Source organism: Tauraco erythrolophus, chromosome 5, assembly GCF_009769465.1.
Source record: "Tauraco erythrolophus isolate bTauEry1 chromosome 5, bTauEry1.pri, whole genome shotgun sequence".
NCBI classification, from domain to species: domain Eukaryota; kingdom Metazoa; phylum Chordata; class Aves; order Musophagiformes; family Musophagidae; genus Tauraco; species Tauraco erythrolophus.
Genome location: NC_141469.1, coordinates 66,453,950 through 66,480,290, shown reverse-complemented (window position 1 = coordinate 66,480,290; position 26,341 = coordinate 66,453,950). Strand labels below are relative to the sequence as shown.

The window sequence follows — 26,341 nt, the reverse complement described above, 5'->3', positions numbered from 1 at the left end:
ACTGGAGAAGTTTGTGGATTTTTCCTCGTGGGTAGGGGATCCATTGGAGCAGGGGAAAAGGGTGTAAGGACTCCTTCTTCTTTAAGAAAGAAGCAGCAGTAACAGCACGGAATGAACTGACCTGCACTCCCCCAGTCCCTGCCCCCTGTGCTGCTGGGGGGAGGAGGTAGAGCCGGGAGGAAAAGGAAAGGGGGGGGGGAAGGTGTCGGTTTTAAGATCTGGTTTTGTTTCTTTCTCTCAAGTAATCGGTTTTTTGTTTCCCTTTGTCCTTCTAAGTAATCATTAATAAACTGTTTTGCTTTGAGAAAGCCCTGTCTGTTTTGCCCAGGACCATGGTTGGTGGGTGCTCCCTCTGTTCTTGTCTCAACCCTCAGTCCCTTTGTTTTTTTTTTTCTCTCCTCTCTACTTTACTGGAGAAGGAGAGACTGTGTGAGTTTTAGTTGCTGGATCAGCCTAAAACCACGACAACATAACAGAGACCACAAGAAATAAAACAGACACACTAAGCAATGCTGAATATTTAAACTCTAAATTTGCATTTAGCCAAGTAATTAGACCTGCTCGAATATATGAAACACTTGCAATGCCTGTTGATCAGTGCTTAAAAGGATTACTTCAATGCAATGACTCATTAAAATGATTAAACTAAGTTTTATTTGATGTCTGGTGCTTTCAGGGATTCTGTAATTAAATAACTGTTGCATATTGACACAAGCCTATTGATTTAATAGAGATATCTTGACTTATGTTAACTTAGTATGCTGTGAATGGTCACTTATGGGTGCTAACAACTCTATGACAATATGCAAACATGATTTTGCTATAAAATCCTAGACTTTGATAAAAAATCTTTAGAAAACATTGAGAGTGCATGAAAGGCCAAGGCATGAATAAAGATGGTAATTCACCAATTGAACCAAATAGTTTGTTTTATATTTACATTCTGTTTTTGTGACACTGCAAAAAAAAAAGTATAGATGCCTGTCATTAAGTTCTGTGGTCTGTAATTTTTTCCTTTCAGGAGACCAGTGGTTGGAACGTTATAAAGGTACTATGATAAAATTCATCATAATGAAGTAATGCACAGTCAAGAACCAAACGTTGGAATCTCACATCATGACTAAGGTAGAGATTAAAAATCAAAACTGGTTGAGAGATGTGACCCTTTCACTTGTAGAATGTCACTTCAAGTCCAGGTCTAATGGCCATGGAAATGGCATCTTCTGGAGCTGGCCAGAAACTGTCACTTTGAGGGAAAAAATCTCCTTTTTTTTTTTTTTTATTTATTTTTAATAAACTGACTTTCTTATGGAACTGAATATTCTTCTGTTGCAACTAAATCTGTGGTCTTTTGTTTAAGAAACACTGAAACAAAATCTGTTTTCAGAATTCCTCAAAGTTTATTAGCAAAATAAATTAATTTTGCTGTTTCCACTCAGCATATGGCAAAGCTGACAAGAATTGCATTGTTTTCAGATATAACTGCCACTGCTCGTAATCTACTTGCCATTGTGACCAGAGAATTCCAGAGACTTGGGAAATCTTAATTCACTGCTGCCAGGCTGGACTTAGTGCTGGAGAGTGAAGGCTCTCTGGGTCTAGCACATAGCCAAGCTAACCAAAACCCAAAGCTCTCAAGAAAGTCTGGAAATCCTATAGTCGGCAGTGCTTTTCAGATCTCCATCAAGGAGACAGGATTGTGGAGAGCTGTACGAGCTGCCTGTCCCACTGCTCTTTGGTCTCTGGCAATCAGTCTTCACACCATCTTCTGGAAACCTGGACTCCTAGAGAACGCCTCGCAGCTGAGGTTCTGGGCTTCATAAAAGCTTGCACGAAATTTGACATTGTTTCATTGGAACTTTCCACTTTTGCAAAACATGTAGGTTTTGACAAAACAGTACTTTCAGTGATTTTTATAAAAGATGTTTGGGTGAAAAGTTACGAGTCAGCTGCACTTAGTTGGCAGGTCTCTTGATGGTCCCTCTTTCCTCCCTTTTATTTTGTCTTTGCCACAGCTGTCAAAATGCTTGGTTTACAGAACAGCTTCTCATAAACTGTTTAGTGTTTCATAAATTTGTGAATGATGAGGATGATATGGAGCGCATACACTTATCAGGGACGATATATTTAGTTTAATATAACATACGAAGGGTGTCACAGTTGCATGCTATAATTGCAAAAAGGATTAACTAATTTTAACTTTGAAATCTTTGGAAACTTTGGTTTCATTTTCTGAAATGGGTGTAAATTATAAGAAAGGATCTATAATTAGATGCTGGGTCCATACTACACAGACAAATATTTGTTAGCACTGCATTTAAGTGAGGAACGTCACCAGCATTTACTGCCAGGCAGATAAACTACATTGAGTACTGCTTTGAGAAGAAACAAAATCATCCTGTTTGAAAGAAGAGGCTGATCTTTGCTATGTGAGAATTCAAAAACGTACCTGAGAACCAATGCAAAGCTGAATAAGATGGTAATCATTCAATTAAGAAATGACAGACTTGCTGGAATTACATTACCACTCTAAATCTGCCAGTATTTCATTAATTTCTTTCAATTAAAAAAAAAAAAAGGGAGGAGGAGGTGGCAATGACCTCATACACACAGTTAAAAGTGTCTATTTCTGATATCAACAGTTACGCACATTTGTAATTCCTTTTCTCCTTGGATGCTATAAATTTTGTTTCCATTTTTTAAAGATGCTCTATTATCTAATGCAATCAGGAAATGGGTTTTGTTAAAAATACTGATATCTCTATGTTGTCTTGGGTAAAGCGGCTGTTGCAAGTGTACTTGTTAGATAGAAGGTTAAAGCAATTTGTGTTGAAAATAGAAACATACATACAGAAAAAAAAACCCAAACGATATGCTACAGGCAGGGGATTTTATACAATTATCTCCTTCCTGTCACATTAGCTAAAATTTATCTGCAATTACTAAAACCTAAGTCAATATAATTGAGTTTTTAGGCATCAGTTTTTTATTTACATCTGTTTCAATTTCCAGTCTACCTGGCAAGATCTACCTGGCACTTGAGAACTGTGTCCTTTCCTATCACAAGCCTTGCTTGTCAAATCAATCCCAATCCTCTCTTCAAAAGTGGTTTGTCATCAGGGACTTAGTAGAAAATTTATCTGGATGGGAGATGAGAAGGAATTCCATTTGCTCTCCTTTCCCTGAACTGCTACCTGTGCAAAGCTGACAAAAACACGTCTTTTGCCATCACGACAGTACTACATATGGATATAGTAGTTAGAAGCTAATAGTTTCTACGTATTTTCACACTGAAATTTATTTTAAATCAAAACTTGCCCTATTCTAGATTGACTCAAACTACAAAGGTGCAACAAAGCCCAAAAAGAATGAGAGCATTTTTAGAGAAAAATTAGAGGAGAAATGAATCACTCCAAAGGAAACAAAACCCATATATGTTTAACAAATTCTTCACCTTTCCTATACTGACAACCCGTGTACCATTAAATTGATTTATCCTGGAAAACAGATGAGTGCAGATAGCATACATTTGACTTTCAGGATGCAAGGTCGCCTTGTAGTTTAGATTCCATTAACTAATCTTAATGTACGAGTGATTAATTTGCCCACAAGCATAACAGTTAGAACAGATGCAGCTAAATTGATTGACTGTGTGACTTCACAATTGCTGCCTCAACACTGGTATAAGCATCATTCTCAACTAGAAGTTATGGGCTCAATGTAAAAATTACTGGGATAACAGGCCTATGGCATTCGAGAGCAAAATGTGATGAGTACAATTTCTTTCAGGCTTAAAAATAGGGAGATCATCCAATACCAAAAAGTGGAAGGTATAAATTCTAAATACAAAACCCTATTATTTATGCATTTTTACTGCAAGTGTGGTGAAAGACAGTCTTTAGTCAAAATCCTCTGCTGCTGCAAATCAACTAACTTCCATGTAGAAATAAAATCACTGGGACTGATTTAACGACAGCAAACATAAAGCCATTTTGGACAGGCAGGTTTTTCTTTAATTGTGCCAGTATTTTGCCCAGCCCTTCCGACCATTTGACACTTGAGGATAATGAGATTCAAATCACCATACCTTCCGAAGAGGTTTGAGCTTGGTCTCCATTATAAAGTCGTACTTGCAGAGTTCACAACAGCGCGTGTCTGAGCTCTTAATCCACTGGTGCAGGCAGGCCTGATGGACAAAGCGCAGGGTCCCTGTGCAGCGACACGGTGTGATGAGGGGACTTTCATCATCTCCCTCACAGTGACAGATCCTGACAGGAAGGACAGCAAGAGCTAGTGAGGGAACTTGTCAACCAGCAACGCAAAGGCATTGGTTTATTTACACCGCTTTTTTGTTTTCAGACTTGACGTTCATAAAACGTAAGTTAAGTGACCTTTCAGATAGAGGCCCAGGAACATATTCCTTGTTCCTTTCTGCCACTTAGTAGTTCCTTTCTCTTCACTTAGTTATTTCTCTTTGAATTTGCTACGTGGTCCAAAGGTGAATCAATAGAAATAACACTGTTTCTCTCTGTTATGCAAAACCTTTACAACAAATACCAGCACTCACTCTTAGAGCTGAAGAGTTCTTGGTCTGTAAGTAATGCCAATAAAATACACAAAGTTAGCAGAATCTAACCCCAGACTGGAAATTTCCAGTATGAAAAGCATAAAAAGTTCCTAGAATACCTCTTTGGAGTTACACGGTTAAAAGGATAAGAGAACAGTTTTGAGTACTCTGGAGTAATGCGTGTGGCACAGCGTACACACACGTGCACACGCTTTTTAGGAGGCAGGTGTTAAAAAGTCATGGTCCCTCCTCTTTTTCATTCTTCACTGTCCCGTTGAAGCAGACAGCTGCATTATCTGGGAAAACAAAAACTACAGCTGTAAGCAGACCCTAAGTTAGGAGTGGTCCCAGAACTGGGAATGGGACTTGGAATGGGATACAGAGCTTTTCACATTGCGTTTTTGCATAAAATGATCAGTGTCCTAGCATCACAATCTGATGGTTTTCTTCTGTGACACACGTCCAAATATCTTGTTGATCTTCCCCTCTTTCAAATAGACTCCTGATTATATCAGGAAAATGTTCACCCATCGAAACCAATGCCAGCTTTATTGGCGAGCATCTCTGTGAGGGCAGAGGAAGCTCCATGGTGAGTGGAAGGCTTAACCAAAAGCCTGAAGTGAAGGAGGTTCACCTCAACGAAGAATAACTCCCTCCCATCTCCACCCTAGAAAAACACAATAAAGCACCCAAGCCCTAATGAGTGTCCTAGGAGTCAAATCGGCATGTAAGGGGGAAAAAAAAAGAAAAAAAGCTGAAGCTTGAGACATGTTATTTCGAAATAAAGAAGTACCAACAACCAACAACAGCACAGATCCTGGTGTCACGCAAACAAAACTTAGACCTTAGAAACTTAGTACTTCGGATAGGTACCCTCAGATACGTGCGTGCAGAGGAGGCTGAATACATCTGAGGAATAACTTGCCCCGTTATGCAGAAAACTGTGGCCACACCGCTCCTGGGGTAGGAAGAAGGCGCGGGAGGGCCCTGTAGTGAGGCTGTCTTCCTACCAGCCCGATTAGGGAAGAAGGGTGACCGTCATCACAGCACAGGAGCACCCGGCGTGCTCAGGAGGCAGCCTGGCAAAGACCGTGAGGAAGACGGGCTACAGCATAGCACTGAGGCTGCCACGTCTACAAGCAGGGGAGGAGGAAATTTCAACGTCTAAGCAAAAGATCTATGGATCAAAATCAGCAGCTTCACTATTCTTCCATGGTGTAGCCTAGAGCCATGAGAAAATGAATCTACAATAATGGGAAAGCAGAACAAAGCTGCTTTGCTGGATATATAGAAAGAAAGAGACAAAAAAATCCAATAAAAAAAAATGAAGCTCCGGAAATCTGGTACACAAAAGCCAGGTTTCAGTGTCTGCAGTGGTGCTCGTCCAGCAGCCTCTCATACCCCACGGGAGCAGAGGGGAGAAGAAAATACCCACAACTTCCATCTTGCACACATTCATTTTTTGAGACACGTTTCACAAGAACTCGATTTACAGTCTTTTCTTTACTAACCCAGCCAAGCCAGGTGCATCAGGGGCTTAGCTCTTAAATGGAAACGGGCTATATGCTGACTTCTTATTGAGCCTGTAGCTTAAGCAGAACTAAATTTTCAAAACACCAAATAGTTATTTTGCTAACAAATGCATTCCCAGTCGAGAGTTACATAAAAAACATCATTTTCTTTTTAAATTAAAACTATTTCCCAAAGGAAAACTAGTATTCTCTGTTCATTTAAATTCAAGCTATACATAATTTATTTTACAGGCTTAGCATTTAAACTATTTAGAAATTAGACAACTAAGCTAGGTACCCAAGAGCCTTTTTTCTACTACTGGCAGAATTGTTTAAAATTATATTAAGAGCTAAAATACAAGCCTAAAACTCCACTGGGATCTTCAAATAAAGTGACATTGCAAATTTGAAATGAATAGGAGTATTCTTCAGTAGAAATACTTTTACAGAAAAACACTATATGAATTATACATTCCATTTATGCTTTCATTTTACAGAATTTTCAAGCTAAATGTATAAATAACAGAGTGACATTAAACACCTACATTACACAGAAGGTCCAGCTAAATAATCTAATGGCCTCTTCTAGCTTTCTACTCATGAAATATGTAATGAGAATAAAAACAAACTTCAAATGGAATTAAAGTCCAGAGAAAATAACCAAAGGCACGGTTTTCATTAGCTTGATTGCTCTTCAGTGCAATTTAGCTCTTTGTTATTTGTTTAGCCAGAGGAAATTAGCTTAAAAGAAATTTGTGCTACCTAAACTCACAATCACAGTCTGTAAAGATACGTGGGTGCCTGATAGCTATTGAAACAGACTGTTGGCTAGCCACTTAAATATCTTTTAAAGACTTGGGCCAGATAACTTGTAATATCTTGCTCAGCCATGAGTACCGAATCAGAATTTTGTGTGTCTTTGTCCTTCGCTGTATTTATCTAGCATGTTGTCATGGTTTGATGTGGAGGGGGGGGTGGTTCTGGTGGCAGGAGAGGGGTTTTGGTCCCTTTGTTTTTTTTTTCCTCTCCTCTCTACTTTACTGGAGAAGGAGAGACTGTGTGAGTTTTAGCTGCTGGATCAGCCTAAAACCACGACACATGTACATCACAATTACTAGAAATTATAGAAAATAAATTGTAAATAATTGTTTTGAAAAATACTTTGTTCAAACAGAACTGAGGTAAGAATACAAAGCATAGACTTATCTGAGTGGTATCTAAACCAAGTCAGATGAAGAGAACTTCCATTTTAGTTGCCTATTTTTACAAGCTCAGAACTATTCAAAATTTTCACCCATCAGACTGATTATTTGCAGGGCCAACCTCATCCTGACAGTAAAATTTGCTTACACACTTTAGAAATGAGTTGAATGAAAAAACCCCACTCTTGCCTATAAAGAAAAGAAAGAAAATTGCTAAATCTATACTGATTTATTTACAAGTTGTAGCATAGGTTGATCATGGTTAATAGCTGCAGTTTCAGCTGTGTAGACACACCTACAGAATTCATGTACTCAGCTTTTCTCAACTTTCTAGCCCTTTAGTAGATAAATGGCCTTCATTATAGAGCAATACTTTTGACTATCTGGAAACAGAAGGGAGGAAGAGAAGTTGTCAGCTATTTGACCAAAACCTTTTAGTTAGAATCCCTTTGTAGTCACAAATTGAGCCTGCATATTTTATTTTTTCTTGTAGGTTTAACAGCTTAGAGCTTTAAAGATTCCTGCCTATGAACAGGACCTTGCTTGTCTAGAGGAAAAGAGTACCAAGATGCAAATGAGCTTGCTTTTTTTTTTTTTTTTTTCAGAAAAACAGCTATAGCTATCCTGGATGACTATCCTTCACTTCTCATCAAATTAAGGTTTTGTTGTGGTTTTTTTTCCATACAGACAAACATTTCTTACATAATCCCAGTTTAAAAGGTCAACTAAAAAATCAGTATTAAGCAAGGAGTTCACACGGAATATTTTTAGGTTTTCCCAGCAGTGGTTGAGTTTGGCAAAATCTTAGCAACCAAAATTACAATCTAGATGGTTAGTCAGCATTGGAGCTGCCTATTGCAAGAGATACAGATAGATTCCAACAGGTTTGTAGCTTTTTCTTCACATGCAAGGTAACAATTTTACTTTCATTAAAGAGAATAGCTGCTAATCTCAACTCTCATTGGAAAAACAGCAGTTATCCTAACCTGTCTTTCACTAATCCACTTTACTCTTTGGTAATTAAGAGAATAAGCCAATTTCTATTGCACTGTAGTGAAGTATAAAATGGGCTTATGCTGCAGGAGTCTTGTGTATTGCCAAACTTAGTGCTCTACCCTTACCCAGTTGGCAAGTGTTCCTCTATGACAGTATCTGTACAGCTAATTTCCATAGCTGACTATCGTCAAAGGAAGGTGATTAAGGATAAGAATGCATCAGCATGTCCCTGCTTGTGCTTCAGGCCACATAAGAGCCTTGTCATTAGGAGCAGCGCTAGTGGAAAAGAGTTTGCAGTAATTCTGCAGCACCAGAACTCTTTCAGTGGATCCTGTATTTGAGATCGGCACTGCAACTCAGTACCTAATAAAATTTTCAAGGATTTTTGGCCATTACATATAGACAAAGGGTTTAGCTACAGTAAAGTAGCGCAGATAGCTTTTATAGACTTCCTTAAAAATATACCAGGTCAAATTTTATCCTCATTAACAAACATACAGCCTAGGGGAATGCCTCTGAGGCTTTCAAAAATAGGGGGCATGGGCATACTGCTAATGATATATTACAATGTTTAAGGTTTATAAGTGACATAATTATGTGAAAAATGTATTATTCTCTAATATTCCTGGGTGCTATACAGCTGTCTGTGCTAACAAGCATTGCCGTGAAAGTGCAGCAAATCTGTTGAAAAAAACAACTAGTGCTAAAAACCTGATATCTACACCAGGCACATCTTGCTGGGGGTTGCTTTGATGTGATACTGATTTGAGGTTGGACCAGGAATACATCTTGCAGTTTTCATTCACTGAGGGAATACAGCAGGAGAAGCCTGAGACCAATACTCAGCGTGGTCAAGATCATGGTAAAAGTAAGGGTGATCAGATGTGCTTCTAAAACAGGCTCCTTATCTGATCTAAAGCACTAATGGAGGTCCCTTATCTGACAAAATTAGGAGGAGCTACTGCCTTGTGACTATGACATGTTTACCACCACTGTGATGCGATTTCCATGCACTGTGAACTGAACTAGTGCAGATGCCCAGTATCCATATGGTTGTTTTCCTGCAGATGGAAGTACACCAGTAGAATAGAAATGCTTTTGAACTTTTAGTACATCTCCCTAATAAAAGGGGGAAATATCTTTTCCATATAAATATGCCCATGGAAGATAATGCCTATCCCAACCCCCTTATTTTTGGTAAGAAATGATTCAAAAGGCAGTTAAAATCTTGCCCTTTACTGGAAAGCATATCTGGACTCAAAATGATTATGCAAAGATAAATTCTTACCCTGTTCAGGGATACATCTCATTGCTATATCTCATTATTATTTAAGGGAGCTTAGTCAGGGAGAAGCATCATAGCTGGAAAATGGTGGACCAAGTGAATCCCTGGCTTTGACTTTTGGCTCTGAGTATTATTATCTGCCAGCATGAAATACCATGAGCTCCTAGGCTATTTTAATTGGACCAAAAGGAACCAATTCCACAAGTTTGCAAAAGGATGCAAAAAATTACTGTTGTTACTATCTGACAATCTGAAGAAAACTGTTCTCCTGTCCAAAAATGGTCACTCTCTCTGCCAATTCATAAAGTGCTTACAGTGTTTTTAGATGGTTAGAACCTAAAATTAAAGCAAACAGCTTTATGAACAACTCACAGCAAATAATCAACTCATTCATAAACAGAAACCAAAGAAATATCGAACTCTGCTCCCGAATAATTTATCACTTAGGAAAAAAAGTTAAATTTGCTAAATATGTTCACCCTGCAATAGGCTACAGCATGCCATGTTTCCCTTGCTTTCATTTTGCAGGCTTTTTTTCTTTTTTAATCTTGTTTCCATCCTTTCCAGTGTTAAATCATAAAGTAATCTAAATGACAAATTGTTCTTCCTCTCCATTTAAACACAGTGTGAATGAAGCACATTAATTCTCCATACTGAATGTAATCAATTTGTATACCTCTTCCCTGTCACTCCTGCCCTTCCATTATGCTATGCAGTCAGCTGTCTTTATCTGACTGGAGGAAAAAACATTTTCTAAATGTTGCAGAACACCAGTGGAATTTCATAAAGGTCTAGGTAAAGCTTTCTCTGGATTTCTGCAAACGTGATCAGAATTTGTAAGAGACCCAAGAGCAAACAACATTAGCAAAAGCACACTAAATCTTTTATTTTGTCAACATTTCTTGTTCTTCTAATAATCTCCCATTATAGGTGATAAATAGGATATCTAACCATCTAAAGAATTACAAGTAATTCCTGCCTCAGACGGACTGTCAGTGAAACTCAAGAAACGTGTCAGACAAGATTTACTGTGCTGAACACAAGTTCACAGAACTAGGGACTGCATCTTAGAAAAGGATTTAGATTTCCTTCCACAGGCCTAGTGCAAGTCAAAGCTTGAAGTAACTGAACTCCCCACAGAATATATGCAAGCTTGAAGTATTTAATAATAGGACCCTTAAAAGCAAGGGTCTCCTCTCACCCAAATTTTCTAGTAGGAGGTGATGCCATTTCACCTATTTGCATTAAAAATAATACTAAGTTTTGAGAGAAAGAAGTAGAAACCAGGACTCAGTTCTCCTCCAGTTAAGTGACCCTAACCACAACAAAGACATGCTTGCCTTGTTTCGGCTCTCCTTGCATCCTTCTGAATCATGGAGAGCTTCCAAAAGAGACTGCACAACCAGATGGCTAAAGAGCTGACAGATGGGGCTTTGAACCACCAGGCAGAGAATAGAATTAACCAGGATTTCATACTGCTTCAAAGACTGATGAACCACTAGACCATCATACAGAGGAGGAGATTCCTCAAAAAGCAGGAGATTCCTATCAGAAAGTCACCTTGCAAAAAGGCTTTGAATAAGAAAGTAAGCAGCAGTCACAGTTCTTTAAAAGGAAAGAGTGAGGAGCCAATATGCCGAACAAAATTCAGAGATTTGGTTCCTAAAGAAGCAATGTATCATCCTGAGACCCCAAGGAAGGCACTAATGTCCCAGGGAGAAACAGGTTAAAAACTCTCTTCAGCCAAACATTATAGTCTGGCACTTCAGCAGCCTCAAGTTTTTGGTGATTTTAGGGGCTCTGGATGGTATTTAAAGTCTATGTATTCTGCACTGCTGTTTAAATTACTGGATCCAACTTTGTGGTTTCAGTATAAATATTTAAAATGAACGTTAAATTTCAATGGTAGTATTTGAGCCTATATATCTATCTTCACCTTTCTCTTTTTTCCTCAAGTCCATGAGTACTTGCCTCCTCCCAAGAGGCTTTCTGTCTGTTGATTTTGTGAGCACTCTACTACGTGAATATTTCAGGAATTAAGCATTTTCATGCAAGATACTACTTTTGCAGGTCTACTAAATAATATTATGACAAAATCTCCAACCTGTTAAAATGCTTGATTTCACAGAGAGAAACTACATAATCATACTGTCTCTTGTCAAGTGTAATGTACACTATTCCTTCCTATCCATGATTGTGTTAAGACATAGAAATACCCACATTAGTCTTTTCCTAAGTTTATAATGGTCTTTTAATTAATACACGAGCTTTTATAAAGCGATTTTAAAAAATTATACTTGAAGAAGATTCTGCAGATTTCAGGAATCAACTTCGTCATATCCCTTACTACTTCTCCCTGTTCTTACCAGTTTTCTGGCATGCCTTACTCCTATTTACTCTTCACATGAGGGTCTACCATTACCTGACTGCATACAAACTCATTCATGCAGTTCAACAAAATCAAAATTCTACTTCCAATAGGCATTCTTTTTCACAGTGAGAAAATCCACCTTATTTAAGTGTGTGTAGTTTCTTCCTGCTAATTACAGTTCAGTGTGATTGCTGAAATGTCTGCATCAGTACTACAGGAAGATTTTACACCAAAAGCATAACTAGTCAAACAGAAAATATCTTCCAATTCTCCCATCATACATAATAAAAATACTATAAGATTAATTCAGAATCAATACACAAAGCACTTATGATACACTAGTGGCAGTATCAACTACCCAATTTGCTTCCCTTACTAATTCCCATGTGAAAATCCATGGGACTAAATCCTCACCATCCACTCATTTTATCGTGTCCCACACATAGCTTTTCCCTTCAGGGAGATGACCTTCATGCAGACCAAAGAAAGCTATTTCTGAGGTTGTGCCTCAAGCCACACGGCAAATTCCAGAATAAAGTACTTATGAAGAAAATCCCAGACTCGAGGCAATTTAGAAAAAGAGAGATCCAATTGTATGATTTAGAAAGCCTATCCTGTGAATCTCAAAAAAAAAAAAGTACCAAAACAGCCCAGCATGGTCAGAATTTATGTAGTTGCCTCTAATCCCAGAAACAGAAACCTTGCCTTCTAATGGACTCCCAAAGAAAACAGTATGTTCAGGGAAGAGATTGTAAAGATCATCATTGATGCCATGCCAGTGTTTCACCACTTTGGAAACAGAGAGAGAGCGACACTAGAAGGGGAAATGTCTCACTTGAGGTGACCAAGAGGCCTACATTAGACTAGCTGAAGTATATATTGCGCCGTGGTACTATCCTTTATCTGACTAAAGTGCTTTCACTAGAATTGGATGTGTCCTGTCACATTCCCGCTCACGCAGCTAAATGCACATCCAGGAAACTGCTTATAGCCTTATATGTGTATACAAATGTGCTCCACTGCCAGTAATTCATAGGGAAATAAAGGAAAAAAATTGCCTCCTCAAACACTTAAAGATAAAATAACTAGCACCAGGAGATGTTTAAGATCCCTGTTCCTCTGCTATTTCCACACAATCCCATCTAGAGGACAGCCATTCCTCTCAGACAGTTTTGTCACATCAAATAGAAAACGTGAAGACCTAGCTTGAAGAAGTACCTCAAGAAAACAAATTTTCCACATCACAACCAGCTATGTTAATTCCAATCTCAGAATAAACATCACAAAAACCTCCTTTTTCTGTTATGCAGAAAAATGGTTACTGTATATGCGCATATCTGCATTGAAATGTAATTATTTTTGTTCAGATTCAAGATTGTGAATCTGAAGAAAAACATAACACAGATCATGAGTCAATTAAGTGCATGGACCTGTTCTGAAAAATAGAAACTACAGTCTATACTGAATCGGTAGTAAAAACATGTCTTCCTTTTTCTTCAGCTGTCTACAAACTGATTAAGTAAGACAACTTACCAGCTATGAAAAATTCACATGCTTTTGATTTTGTAATGTTTTTCCAAGATGTATTATTATCACCACTATGATACACCTAGTAATGACAACAACAACAAAATAGCATTATGCTTGACATGAAGAAAAACTCAATTATGACTTTCTTGACAAATTTGAAACACCAGGTCAAGTTATCAACTGTGTGGAGTTTAACTCTGGTTGTTCAAAGTGCATCTCCACTGATAGTGAGCCTAGGGACACATATCTATCTAAAGTTTTCAACCTTCCTCTACTAAACAAGAGCTTAGCTGAAAAGTTTTCATGTACATCCAAAAAGTTCATCCTTGAACCAAGCTCCAAGTCTTACAAAAAGTGCCTGAATAAATAACTATAATAAAATTGAATGGGTTGAGCAGATAGAGAAAAGACTGGAGTCCACTTCCCATCTGAAAGCAAAGTTTAAGTTTAGGGACTTAGGTAACAGCTAAAATTAATCTACATGAGACAATTACAAAACTTTGACTTTAATTTATCTTTTTCTTTTAACACAGTACAGTTAAGCCCATGTAAAGACCCATGTTGAAATAATTCATTTCAGGTTTTGGGTAGCTCATACTCTTAATAATTATTAAATGGCCTTATTACATGTGCACTGTGCCTACTACATTGGATCTCCAATACCTGCAGGCTTGGTGGTTCAGAAATTTAAGACAACTCTTCAAGTTGTTGAAGCAGTTATCTGTGCACATCTCTGCATCATATCATGCAGACATTCTTCAAGTACCTAAAAAACATGTAACATGGTTACCACTGCTGCTTTTTCTTGGCATTTCTGAAAAGTGAAGAGATTCCAAGCCAAGGATGTGGTCCTGATATAAAAGCTGATGTGCAAACACAGCTGATGTGCAAACACAGTCAGACTTTACTCTGATGTATTTTAGATTATCATGACACATGATGGTCAGATAACTGAAACGTCCATTCTTGGTGTAACAAGGAGAGCACAGCACCAGCTCTTTCAGTAACGGCTTATATCTCCTGCTGTGAAAAAGCACAATGCCTGCATGTCATCTTTCTTCTTTTTAAAACTAGGATCTTTGTAGCGTGTTACTAGGTTGAAGTATACTGTGAAAGTGCCTGACGTGGCATCGTGGACTTCCTCATTCTGACTGTGTTTACATTTACATGCAAATTTCTTCCCAGCAAAGAAAAGTGAGAAGTTTTCGGTTACCATGTAAGAAACCAAGCCTGATCCTCTTTCATACTCTGTAGATGAGAGTCAATGCTGGCTCACATGTTTGGAGAGGGAAAAAAAAAAAAAAAAGAAAGAAATACTTGTTTCAGTTCTGTTAAACTTACGGGATGGTGCATTTTCATTTACCACTAAATTAAGCAACTCAAGTCTACCCAACTATCTACTCCAAATTTGGACTTTAGCTCAGAGGTGGCCAGCTTGCTCTCATTTCCAGGGAAAACGCTTACCTTCTGATTGCATGCTTCACACCAAGGGCATCAAACTGTCAGAAGCCCGAACTACTGAACTAGAGAGAACCGTAGGTGTTGTTTTGTCTTTCCCAAAGCTTATTTTAATGCTTATTCTGCCCCATTATCCTTTGCATCTTTCCAATCCTTGTGATGGAGACCGAACTAACAGCCTCTACATGTTCACAGTTCAGCAATGCAAAGTCCCATACAATTTACGCCTGACTGGAGAGGGTGTTTTGCAGACACTGTCCATCAGATTGCTGCGGCAATGACAGTTCTACAGGACACTGAATCAAGACCATAAATTTATATCATGTAAGTCAATGAAAAATGAGAAAGAGGGACCAAAGCTGGATTTGAACCAGTCACCTAAGGAAGAAAAACTCCATATCCCATTGTATTGAGCGATCTGGCACTCTGCCTCATTCTCTGCCTCTGGATGGACATTTAAAACACAGTGATACTCTGGCAGAGGACGCAGCATGTCTGTCATCACAAAGAAAAACATTTGGTTCCCTTGTAGGATTACTGTTTTTAAATAAGAGAAACACATCTTCAGATTGAGATAGGCTAACTTCTCTGTAGCAAAGGTTTTTGCATTATTTCTTACGGCCTGCCAAGCAGTTTAATACTGAGAAACAGTGACAGAAAGCAGTCAAGAGAAGGTCACTCAGCCCGTGGCGGTGAGAAATTCCTCTTAACAACACTAAATCTTTCTTATTAGGGACTAACCTGCATACTTCTAAATCATCAGACCAGTCATCATACAACACTGGAGGCTTCTGAACAGCATCAGTCACACTGGGCCCTGCCCCAGCAGGTGCTGCCTTGTCTGGGACTGCCAGAGCATCGCTGCCGGAGCCTGCCTCGGCAAAGTGGTCCTTCGAATCTGTACTGTGCCTAAGGAAAGACACAGGCTGCCGATCTCTGCAGTAGCTCTTCCCTTTGCTTTTCCCACATTTTCTTGAGGAAATCCTTGCTTCCTGAGATGATGCTGAAGACTGTGATTCCTTAAGCCTTGGAACCCTTCTTCGGCGGTGATTTAAAGTAGGATTCTCAGGGTCAGACACCTCTTGCTTCTGTTTCCCCATTGTCCCCAAGGTGACAAGTTCAACAGCATTATTGTTTGGGGGCCCGTCCTGGTTACTGCATGATCTATTGCTCCTTCTCCCTCTCCTGGGCATTCTGGCCTTTTCTCTTGCTCTCCTCCTAGCCTGAGCCCACTGACTCTCATCCGAAGATGATGATGAATCAGATGCATTCCAGCTGGGTCTTGCAGGCTCAAGATGCAATTTACAGTCTTTCCCCTTTCCTTGCTTTTCTGTATGCTCACCATTGTCTCCAGTCTCTCTTTTCCTCCTAAACCTTCGTTTTACTTGTTTCTTACTAGACTCCCTATTAGAAGGGGTCAGCACCATGACAGGGGTTGCATGTTCAAGCTCATCTTCAGACAAATCATGCAAGGTAGTAGATCTAGACAAAGCATTAAGCAAAGGAAAGGGATGGAAATGGTAAGGGTGGGTGGAAAGAGAGAAATCACAAAGAAAAAGGATGAAAATCAGAACATGAATTTTAATAGAAAAACATGAGACTGAAAAGCAAAAACAGAACCAAAAAAAGAGAGATCAAAAGAAAACTAAAGTCTATGTAAATTATGAATAGTGTCAAGCAGAAGCAAGAGCTGCATATTATTTAATAAAAACAACCAACAAGCATCAGGCAGATTACAGTACATTTTTCTCAGCACATACCTACAAATGTCCTGAGTGGAAGGGCAGACAGATAATCGTGACTGACTCCTGGGAGCTGTTCCTGTTGTAGGACTGCTTGCCTGTTGGAATAAGTTAGACAGTTTGGAATCTTTGTCCATGAAATACATTGCAGATATTTTACTGCTTTGCCACATGATTACAAAATTAAAGTAGTTGCTGTTGTTCATAGTGCACTGTTGAATACATGCAAGCTCACAAAATACAGGAAGCCTGACCAAAAGCAAAACCTATTTGTGGAACTAAATATGACTGAAGTGTTTCAGCTCTCATTTGCTCATGACTACGTTTTGTCACTGTTTGAGGAAGCAGCTTTCAACACTTGAATTTTCATTCTGGTTTTGATCTACTGTAAGTATCTGATGGGAAAGGATGTTGTCTTTATTTCACGCAATCAAACAACCATGATGATTCCTTTCAAAATGGAGTGAAGTGCATTTACATTATGCTCAGTGATGAAGAGCACAAAGCTAAACCACGTTGAGTGGACTGACAGAACAGCAAGAAAATTAAAGTATGTTTTAGAAGGTTTTCAGGGCAATCAGATCTTCCAGAAGAGCTGAAAAATGTTAAACTGATGAACCTGAGAAGACCAAAGTTCAGGCTGCGTCTCTACAAGGCTGATCACATTCTCAAACAGCAGCAGTTTAGTACGTGACATTTTGCTCATAAGGTTGTTGCCACAAATTGCAGACTCAGTTGCTCAATACTTCCACTGAAAACATATTTTGATGGTGTTAACAGTAAACTATTTCAATCTGCCTCGCAGTCTATTGGCAGCATAGCTGTATGAAATTCGAATTTAAATCCAAGGCTTTGTGATTCTTCAGGATCACTCACAAGGTATAATGGGAAGAGGGTTTGACACAAATCATTCTGTAAGGCTATGACCTTCCCTTGGCTGATAAGGGCATTAGCTTTTAGAATGCAACCCTATCCCACCAGTAGTGAGCACCACTACCAACAGGAGACAAAATACCATAAGCCTAAGAGTTCCACTAGATCACACACCAGATGCGAGGGAAGAACGAGTATTCAGCAAGAGTACAAAGTACAAATAACACAAAGCTGTAAAGGCTGTCATCCCAAGCTTTTATACTAGCAAATCAAATTCAGTCACATGTAGAGTCCATAATTAAAATTATTTCTAGCTCACCTTTCACAGACATTTTTGTGGTGTCAGTTTGAAAATTAATAGTACAAGCAAAAATAAATAAACACAGCAAGTACCTGCTGACTCTTCACTTTTATCCAAGGTTCTTAATATCCATTATATTTCATGCATAGATCTTTTGGAAACATCAGTTACCACTATATGCATTTTTGCCTTTAATGGGATACCAGCTGAGACTTAAGAACGGTTCTTTTGCATTAGAATAATCTTCTAGCTTTCAGAATTCAAGTAACCCTTTTACCTTTGATTAATATCACAACACCAAAAATATTATTAATTCTTTACTAATAGTTCCACGAAATGAAACTCAGAGATATGAAAATTAAGTTGACATGAGAAATTTAATTCATAAAGCATTTGGGCACAATCCTTGTGTTCAAACGGTTTTTCAATGCCTGAGTCCACCAGACAGAGGAGGAACATTAGCATGTCTACATGCAGTCTTGCTGGAAAAAAGGACAAGTATCAGTGAGAGAAATTGTTTATATTTCTTATCTCTTTTTCTGCAAAACCAACATTTCAATTAGACATACTGTGAAGGAATATGACTTGTTCTTACGTATGTATTACAAACAGATGGTATATGTATGGTTGAATATACAATCTTTTTCCACCTCAGCCTCTGTGATTAGTTTTAAGTGATTAGGCATACCTTAAGCTACTTAACCAGGAAAGACGTAGACATCAGCACCAGAGCCACATTGGGCTACATGCGGCTGCTGTGTGAGAAAACGTCCCTCCAGACTAAACCCCAGGTGATGGACTGCTGAAGAAATCCAGCCCTAAAGTTGAGTGTGGGCTCCTGAATTCATCCCTCGTGACTATCTCCCATTTCTTTTTTCCCCTCACAACTGCAGGACTGTTACGGTTGCTTCTTTCAGGATCTGTGTACTACAGGGGTTTGGCTTGATCTTAAGTGGTGGTCAGGTTGTCCCCATGCTGTAAATGCAAGTTTTATATCACCTTCCCACAAGTGTTACCCTTTGAAGGGATAAGGAGAAGGGCCAAGCTGGTCCAGTAACCGTACAGTAGGTCTGCACAAGATCAAGAAACTTTCAGCAGCTATTAAAAAGCAGGAAATCAGCTAGACAGTTCTTAAGAGGGCTGGAATCAAGCCAAAAATTAAAACAAATTCCTTGAAAAGCTTTTACACTTATTATTTGGGAATGGAAACAGGTGGAAATCGAATTATTTTAAGACAAAAATTACATTACCAGTTTGATTGCTTAAATCTTACATTTTACTCTCAGCTGTAAAGAGGTCTGGACTGTTTCAGCACTGCTCAGTCAAATTTACTTTCTAGTTCCCCTGCATTGGATAATGATGTTATGTTTAGTTGCACGTAACTCAGAGGAAGGTTTATTTCCTTCTAAAATAATTTACATCAAATTCTTTAAAAAAAATGAATGCCTTTTGCTTGTTTCTCTAATCCCTATTGGAGCAAACCCGACATCTGGGCAGTCAGAAAGCCTATGCACCACTTAAGTCTTCCAAAAACAAAGCCAGAAAACTCCAACATGCCCAGTTATTCACAAGATAATTCAGATTCTTATCTCTGAGTAAGTTTCATTTGATAGGTTTCCTCAATTTTCAAATAAAAATTTTGATTTTTATCTACTTTAAAATGGCTTTTAATGGTAAAACTGTAGATTCATAGAATACCAGTTTGGAAGGGACCCCAAGGATGATCTGGTCCAACCTTTCTTGGCAAAAGCATGGTCTAGACAAGATGGCCCAGCACACTTTCCTGTCAAATCTTGAAAGTGTCGCATGTTGGGGAGATGAACTGATGGAGTGATTTCTAAAACTAAGAAAGTTGGTGCTTTTGATATTCATTATCTGATGTTTAGTTATGAACCTGACAGGCACTGGAGGGCCTTATTTTGTAAATAATTCCAGTCTTATCTCCATAAATTAAATAGGCGTGGAAGGACCTGTTAATATCAGGTCTGTCCCTGCTACCGTATGTCATACAAATATAATGATTCACGGCTAGTCAAATTGTTTTTAAAAACTTGTAAATTCTAACTCAGTTGGAAGCCTACGCCAGACGTTTACTCCAAAACCCGTTCGCTTTTTCACCCTACCCATGTTCTGACACCATAAACTGCATCTGCTTTCCACTGCCAACACTGCCTCTGGGCTTACCTCATTTCTTCCTGTAATATTCCCTCTTAGCCATCTCCTCTACAAGCTATTGATCCTGAATTCTTTTTTTTTTTTTTAAAAAAAAGTATATTCTCTTAAGCCTAGCATCACAGTGAAGATACCTAAAGTAGCATTTTGTCAGCTGGTGTATTTAGAGAGCACAACATACAGCTGTATGGAAGTTCCAGGTTAGATCTCAGAAGAGATATAGTTGTATTAGTGCAGTGCTTTGCTTCCTCTGAGCGGCACAGTGGGCTGATGAACCCAACCAAGCACAGCTCTGCATAAGTTCCACGTTCATTCAGTCGGTGCTACCTCAGAGTCTCTGCAGTACTGTGCTGCCACAAAACTCAGCATTGAATATGTCCGTCATCCCTGCTCATAATATAAGCTTTCTTTTATTTTTAATCATCTTTACTGCTAGTTTTAGCAACAAAACACAAAATCCTTTAAGTGGCATCGAGTTTAGTTAAAGGTATATCTGACAAACCAAAATACGATTATTTGAATATGTTCTGCACATATTATATCAGTCCAGCTCTTATGGGACTGTATATACAACAGATGTTGGAAACAGTCTCAAGCACACAGATCTTACTGCTATAATTGCTATACCATTGCTATATTGCTATTTAGCACACTGAATATTTTGTGATACTGTATTTATTTAATAGACGGATCAGATTGATGCTGTGGACTCCAATTCCACTTGGCAGGCAGAATAATAAATTTTTTTAAAAACAGTATTCCTTGAATGGATGTCTACTTCAGAGACCTATATTGTACAGCTTAGTGGAATGGGAAAACTAAACAAGCACTGTGCTAATTTTATCATACCAAATTATATCAGCAGCATAATTAAATGTAGTAATTCAAAATAAAGTTGTCTGACAATTTATAAGCAAGGCAGCTCCTTTCTCTACGCCATCAACACAAGGAAGATGCTTGAGGGATAAAGCAAACTCCAGCTGATTAACTTTGGCATTTCAAAAACATTGTTAGTAGAGAGAGATTCCCCAGTCACCACCTTCTGCTGTCTTGGTCAGTTTAGATGAACTTTCCCGTCAAGGATATGCAATTCAATTAATGGACATGACAGGGCACTTAACCATAATTATTTTTGATATCTTCAACAGGATTTGGTAGTATGCTTTTCAAACAGAGTGCTTGTAAATAACAGAGTTTTCAAGACAAGTGAGATGATAATAATTTCTCTGACACAAGGGAACTTTAATATCACACATGTCTGTGTTAAAAGACTGGCAAAGACAGAAATGAGGGACAGAATGAAGTTCAACGGATTAAAAAACCCAAGAGTTTTAAATCAATATTGCCTTTACTTTGGTGTTCAGGATCTGACACAAAAACGAGAGTCCTCGCTGACCATCTATTGCTTACCACTGCATGTGCTAGTCCAAGAACGTTAAGTTGTGCTCTTCTTCAGAAGACAGAAGGGCTCTACTTTGACCTAACAGAAAAGCCGAGTAAAAGCACGTTCCATAAGCGCAAAGCATTCATATTTGAATGGAGTTAAGCTTTAAAATAACAAACCAGATGTAATGGACAGCTGCTGTAAAATGGTCTCGCAGATACCACCAGAAAGGCTAATGAATCCTCCAATACCTCTGTTCTGAATAAAGACAGCATTTCCAAAAGCTGCTCAGCTCACAACACTGCTTAAGTAAAAAGTCACAGAAAATTGAGGGAAGGAGAGCAGACAGGGAATATGACTAATGCTTTTATTCTCATACTAAGTATGCTTTATAGCAGTGATGGATCACAGAATCCTCCAGATCCACCAGCCAATACAGTTAAAAAGCTGAAACTCTATCCCATTAAAATAATGGCATACCAAGGAATGGATACCTTAGAAGATTATGGCAGTTTGCATGGCAATAAGCTCAGCAGGAGGTCCAGTCTGTTTATTTTCATCTGAAAATTTCTACTTTTTAAACAACACAACTTTTTGTGGAAAACATCTGTCTTTATAAACATTTATTGGGATAACTTCTCAGGTCTAAAAAGATCAAAAACATGGTGGAAATAACCCAAGCCAGATGTATCTTATAAAGAGCGTCTTGATGGCAACTAAAACTTACGCACATGGGTTTGGGAGGGGGGAGCTTCTTGGTTTGGCTTTTTTGGTTTCAATTTCTTTTCTTTTCTGTTTTTTTTTTTTTTATGATAGAGTTCCTGCTTTGTGCTCGAAGTTATTATGGTCTGACTGATGGCTTTACAGCAACCGTTACATTAATTGGTAACTCAATTTCTGTTACATTTTCTTTCATACAATTTTTTAAATTGAATTATTCCTTGCACATTTCTTCCCCAATCCTTTTCTTTCTGTCCTGTCCTCCATCCCCTCCTTCCAACCGACTCTGAAGAGAAGGAATAATGGGAAAAGAAGCACAGAAGGAAAGACAGGAAACATCCTTATGATTCTGCTCAATGATATCCTTCAGCACCTTTGAAAGTTAGTATGATCCTGTAACAAAATGGTCTGAAATCTAAATCACTAAATCAGGTTTACTTTCCATCAAAGTAAAATCAAAATTGCAAGTGGCAAACCTATCCTACTATTTAAAAAATGAACCAACAAAAGCAATTACAATTTTGACTTGCAGATTCAATAAGCTGCTTGATTTCTTTTCTCCTGTCTTACTGATTTATGTTGACCTTTATTTTCAAGGTAGAGGTTCTACTCAAAATCCCACTTTCTATAGAGGTAGAAGCACTGCTAGCTAAACTTTGAATTATCCGATGGATTATAGTTTGCAAAAGCCTTTTTACTGCAGCAATGCAATATTTTTGATTCATAATTCTCTTCAAGGATGAGTCTTTCTAGGTACTACCACTTTCTAAATATAAATATTCTATAGTTCTTAGAAAAAAATACACAGATGTAGGCAATTGAAACAAAGGATGTTCTAGTCTTTACATAAAAGGTGCAGAGCCCTAAGACCAGCAGCTTTTGACTGTCTGGAAGGAGGTAAATACAAATTTATTCTGTAGGAAAGGTGAAGCACAAAACACAACATCTTTGATACTGTATTTTGTAGTATTTTGGTTCTAAAGGTAGTCAGTCTCAGTATTCAGAGAACATAATTTAGACTTTCTCTTCCAAAGAGGGCATCTGTTTCCACACATCCCTCTATCTGCAAGACTTGAAGCCTCAAAATGTTTGTATATACTAAGCAGCTTGCAATCATATGACACTCTTGCCATTCTCCCACAAGTGCATACATATGTGGGCACACACCTATTCTTCACTTGGTTTGATGTGCTACAAAGGACAGAGACCGGATAAAATCCCATCAGTGAGGATATCATTATTATATTTGAGCAACTCTACTCTGGTGTGTATTTCATATCTATTTATTCGAGTCCTAAGGAAGAAAGAAGCCTAAATGTGACAGAGCAAAAGAGCTGTAGAAGGAATATCAAAATGACTAAGCCAAAAGACAGCGAAACTCTGACAATGCATCATTACAAAAAACAGGAGACACCATATTTTTATGAAGTGCAATAAACCTCACACTGCAGTAAAAAATAATTTTGTATCACTCTAGAAATAAAGTTCATTTAACTGATTTTTTTTTTTTAAGACAAATACCTGAAATGTGTTGCTTAGTGGCATGGTGAAAAAACAGATGCCATATAAAATTTTCCAGGAGTACATATGGAGCAGGTATGTTATGGATCACAATTCTTGTTGAAAATTAAACAATAAGCATATGTAATAACTTGCATACTGTATTTACTGAAAACAAATCAAAGCTCCTTCTCCTGTATGGTATCACATATCACAGGATAGGACTGAAATCTGTGATAACACAATGTCTTTACAGAAGTGGAATTTATATATAGGCATTACACACAAAGTAAGCTTATATAAACACATAAAGTTTGTGGTACTTAGCACATTTCAAACATATATGCGATTTTGTCTGGATGTGTCGATGTGGCACATTTAGGCATACTCAGAATATGCTGTTGGCAAAAATTGTGATTTAATAATCTGTATAATTGTATGTATTATTGTATACATACAATCGCATTTCTGTACTTATTCCCTCTCACTAGAACATGAGTTTAAAACAGGTCAAGTGAATCCAAGAATAAATTGAAAGTGTGTTATTTTCTAATGGTTGTCCTCTGGAACTAAGATGTATTTAACATAAGTTTATTCAGAAGTTCAAATTTCAGGCAGAATTAGGTGAATTCTGCAGTTATGCCTTTTGTTAAGCTTATTGCAAATAAAGAATAAATCGTTCAGACAAGCCACAAAGTATTCTCTAGACAAAGGAATCAAACATTTACATCTAGGAGGAAAAATAACTGCAGCAATAGTTATTATCCCATCCTATCTACTTCTAGTTTTTTGCCTCTCTGCTTTATGTTTTGATGAACAAAATACTTTTAACTAACTTGTTTACATTGTGCTGTTGTTTTTTTACAGTAACAGAATCGTAATGAGAGTTAAGTGCCAGGTTAGTCTTCACCTTTGATATTAATGATTCTGTTTATGAGCAATAAGAATCATTTAGATGACTAACAACACACTCATATTTTAATGCTGCTGGGTTTGTATACACGGTCTTATTCACCGTAACAGCACTTTTGAAGGCTGACATTTTACACTTTACAAGAGCAAGGAGTTATTTTTTTCTTGCTTTATTTTCCCTTTTGAAGGTTCTACATTTTCTCCCAGTTGCTCACTACAGCATGAAGCTACACTTGGAAAGCATGTAGCTACATGGTTCCTTGACAAAAACACCACTGATCTGGAAGAGAATTGTCATTTAGGATCAGTGTGAAATTGGCAAAGAACAGAGAGAATAACAAATGTGGGCCAACTTTTAGCAGTGTAGTCCCCTGTAGCAAAATGCAGGGGATCACACAATTGCTCTTTAGCATTCAGTCATGCAACAGATATCTTGGAGATGCTGCAATCCTCTTTCGGGCTATCAAAGTCCATGATATGAACCTCTTCAAAATGAATAGTTAATTTCCTTTATGCTTTTTCCATCATAAAACCTATCATTTGTGCTAGCAATAATTCAGAGAGAAGATATTATGCATTCTTGGTATCACTGCCAAAGACACGGTGGTATGTTTACCCATTCAAAAATGCATAGTGTGTAATAGTGAGTTCTGCTTAATGTTGTGTAAGTCAAACTCTGATACTGAACTCATACATTCTCCTCGTGCTGAGAGACCATGAAAAATTAACAAATATCAAAACCCATGTGAAAGAACATTCAATTTAAATCGAAGAGATTAAATGAAATTTATAATTCAAACGGATAAAATATTATATTACATATTACATAAATTGAAATCCAGTTTGTGAAACATATTTCAAAAATCACAAACCAAGAAGCTCAAATCAACAATCAATAAATTGGCAACAATATATTTTTCATCTAAAACTTTTGTGGGCACTACTTTGACATGCTGGTGCCTTTTGGTCTTTGTATTCTATCGAGAGGAGCTCGACCTGACATAAGAAAGCAGTATGGAAATTGCATAAACATCGAGTAAAATCAGTTCTTTCCTTCTTTCCCTTCTCTGTTGTTTTTCATATTCTAAATTAGACCAGTGAATATAATCACACTGAGTATTCTGAAACAATCACCTCACTTCTTCCTGATGTAATTCAATGGAGTTTTATTAGATGGCTGCTTCAGAGACTTGTAAATAAAAAGTGTTCAAACACCTGCTCCAGGCTTTTGAGAAGCAATTGAGCCAAAACAAAAATCAGGTAATTTCCTCCAAGCCTGAGTTTCTCTGCACTGAAAAATAAGCCCAAAGTTCCCATCAGAGAATTTCAAATCGTACTGCTGAGAGAGCATCCTTCTCTAAGGAGCTCTTGAATCACAATTAACATGCAGAAAGATAATTACAATGTGTTAGAAACATTTCTTCCAAAAAGCATTTTAACATAAGCACGCAGCCTCAGAAACACATATAAGCATAACCTCTATGGACTATAATTCAAACACAGGATTTGTTCCACTGGTTAACCACAACAGAAAGAAATGAATCCACCAGATCTTCTCAGATTAGCTTTCTTCTTAAATTATAAACATCTTTAGGAAGACAACAAGTTTACCAAAAAAATCTGGAGTGCATAGAACTAAGCAGAGGCAAATAGGTAATTTACTTAGATTTTAAACACACCCAGATAAGAAAATTCTAATTCTGAAATCTGGAACACCGCACTAGGCTACCTCTTACAAAGAATAATAAAGTTGTCTCTACCACTAGCACCACGGGAAGTGGGTGGGAGAGTGCAAAGTCTAAGGGTTTTAAAAAAAA

At 37.9% G+C, this 26,341-nt stretch overlaps 1 protein-coding gene across 2 annotated transcripts in view; it reads right to left on the bottom strand.

The window, feature by feature from the left end:
• Positions 1-26,341, bottom strand: part of MARCHF1 (membrane associated ring-CH-type finger 1) — a 97,708-nt gene that overhangs the window by 18,154 nt on the left and 53,213 nt on the right. The window contains exons 3-5 of one of the 2 annotated variants that reach the window (XM_086611569.1): positions 16,681-16,760; positions 15,662-16,402; positions 4,088-4,268 (exon numbers count right to left, since the gene is read on the bottom strand). In XM_086611569.1, coding sequence (XP_086467695.1) covers positions 4,088-4,268; positions 15,662-16,402; positions 16,681-16,760 — 1,002 coding nt within the window. The remainder of the gene's footprint in view (positions 1-4,087; positions 4,269-15,661; positions 16,403-16,680; positions 16,761-26,341) is intronic. The other variant, XM_086611570.1, reaches the window with a different exon arrangement.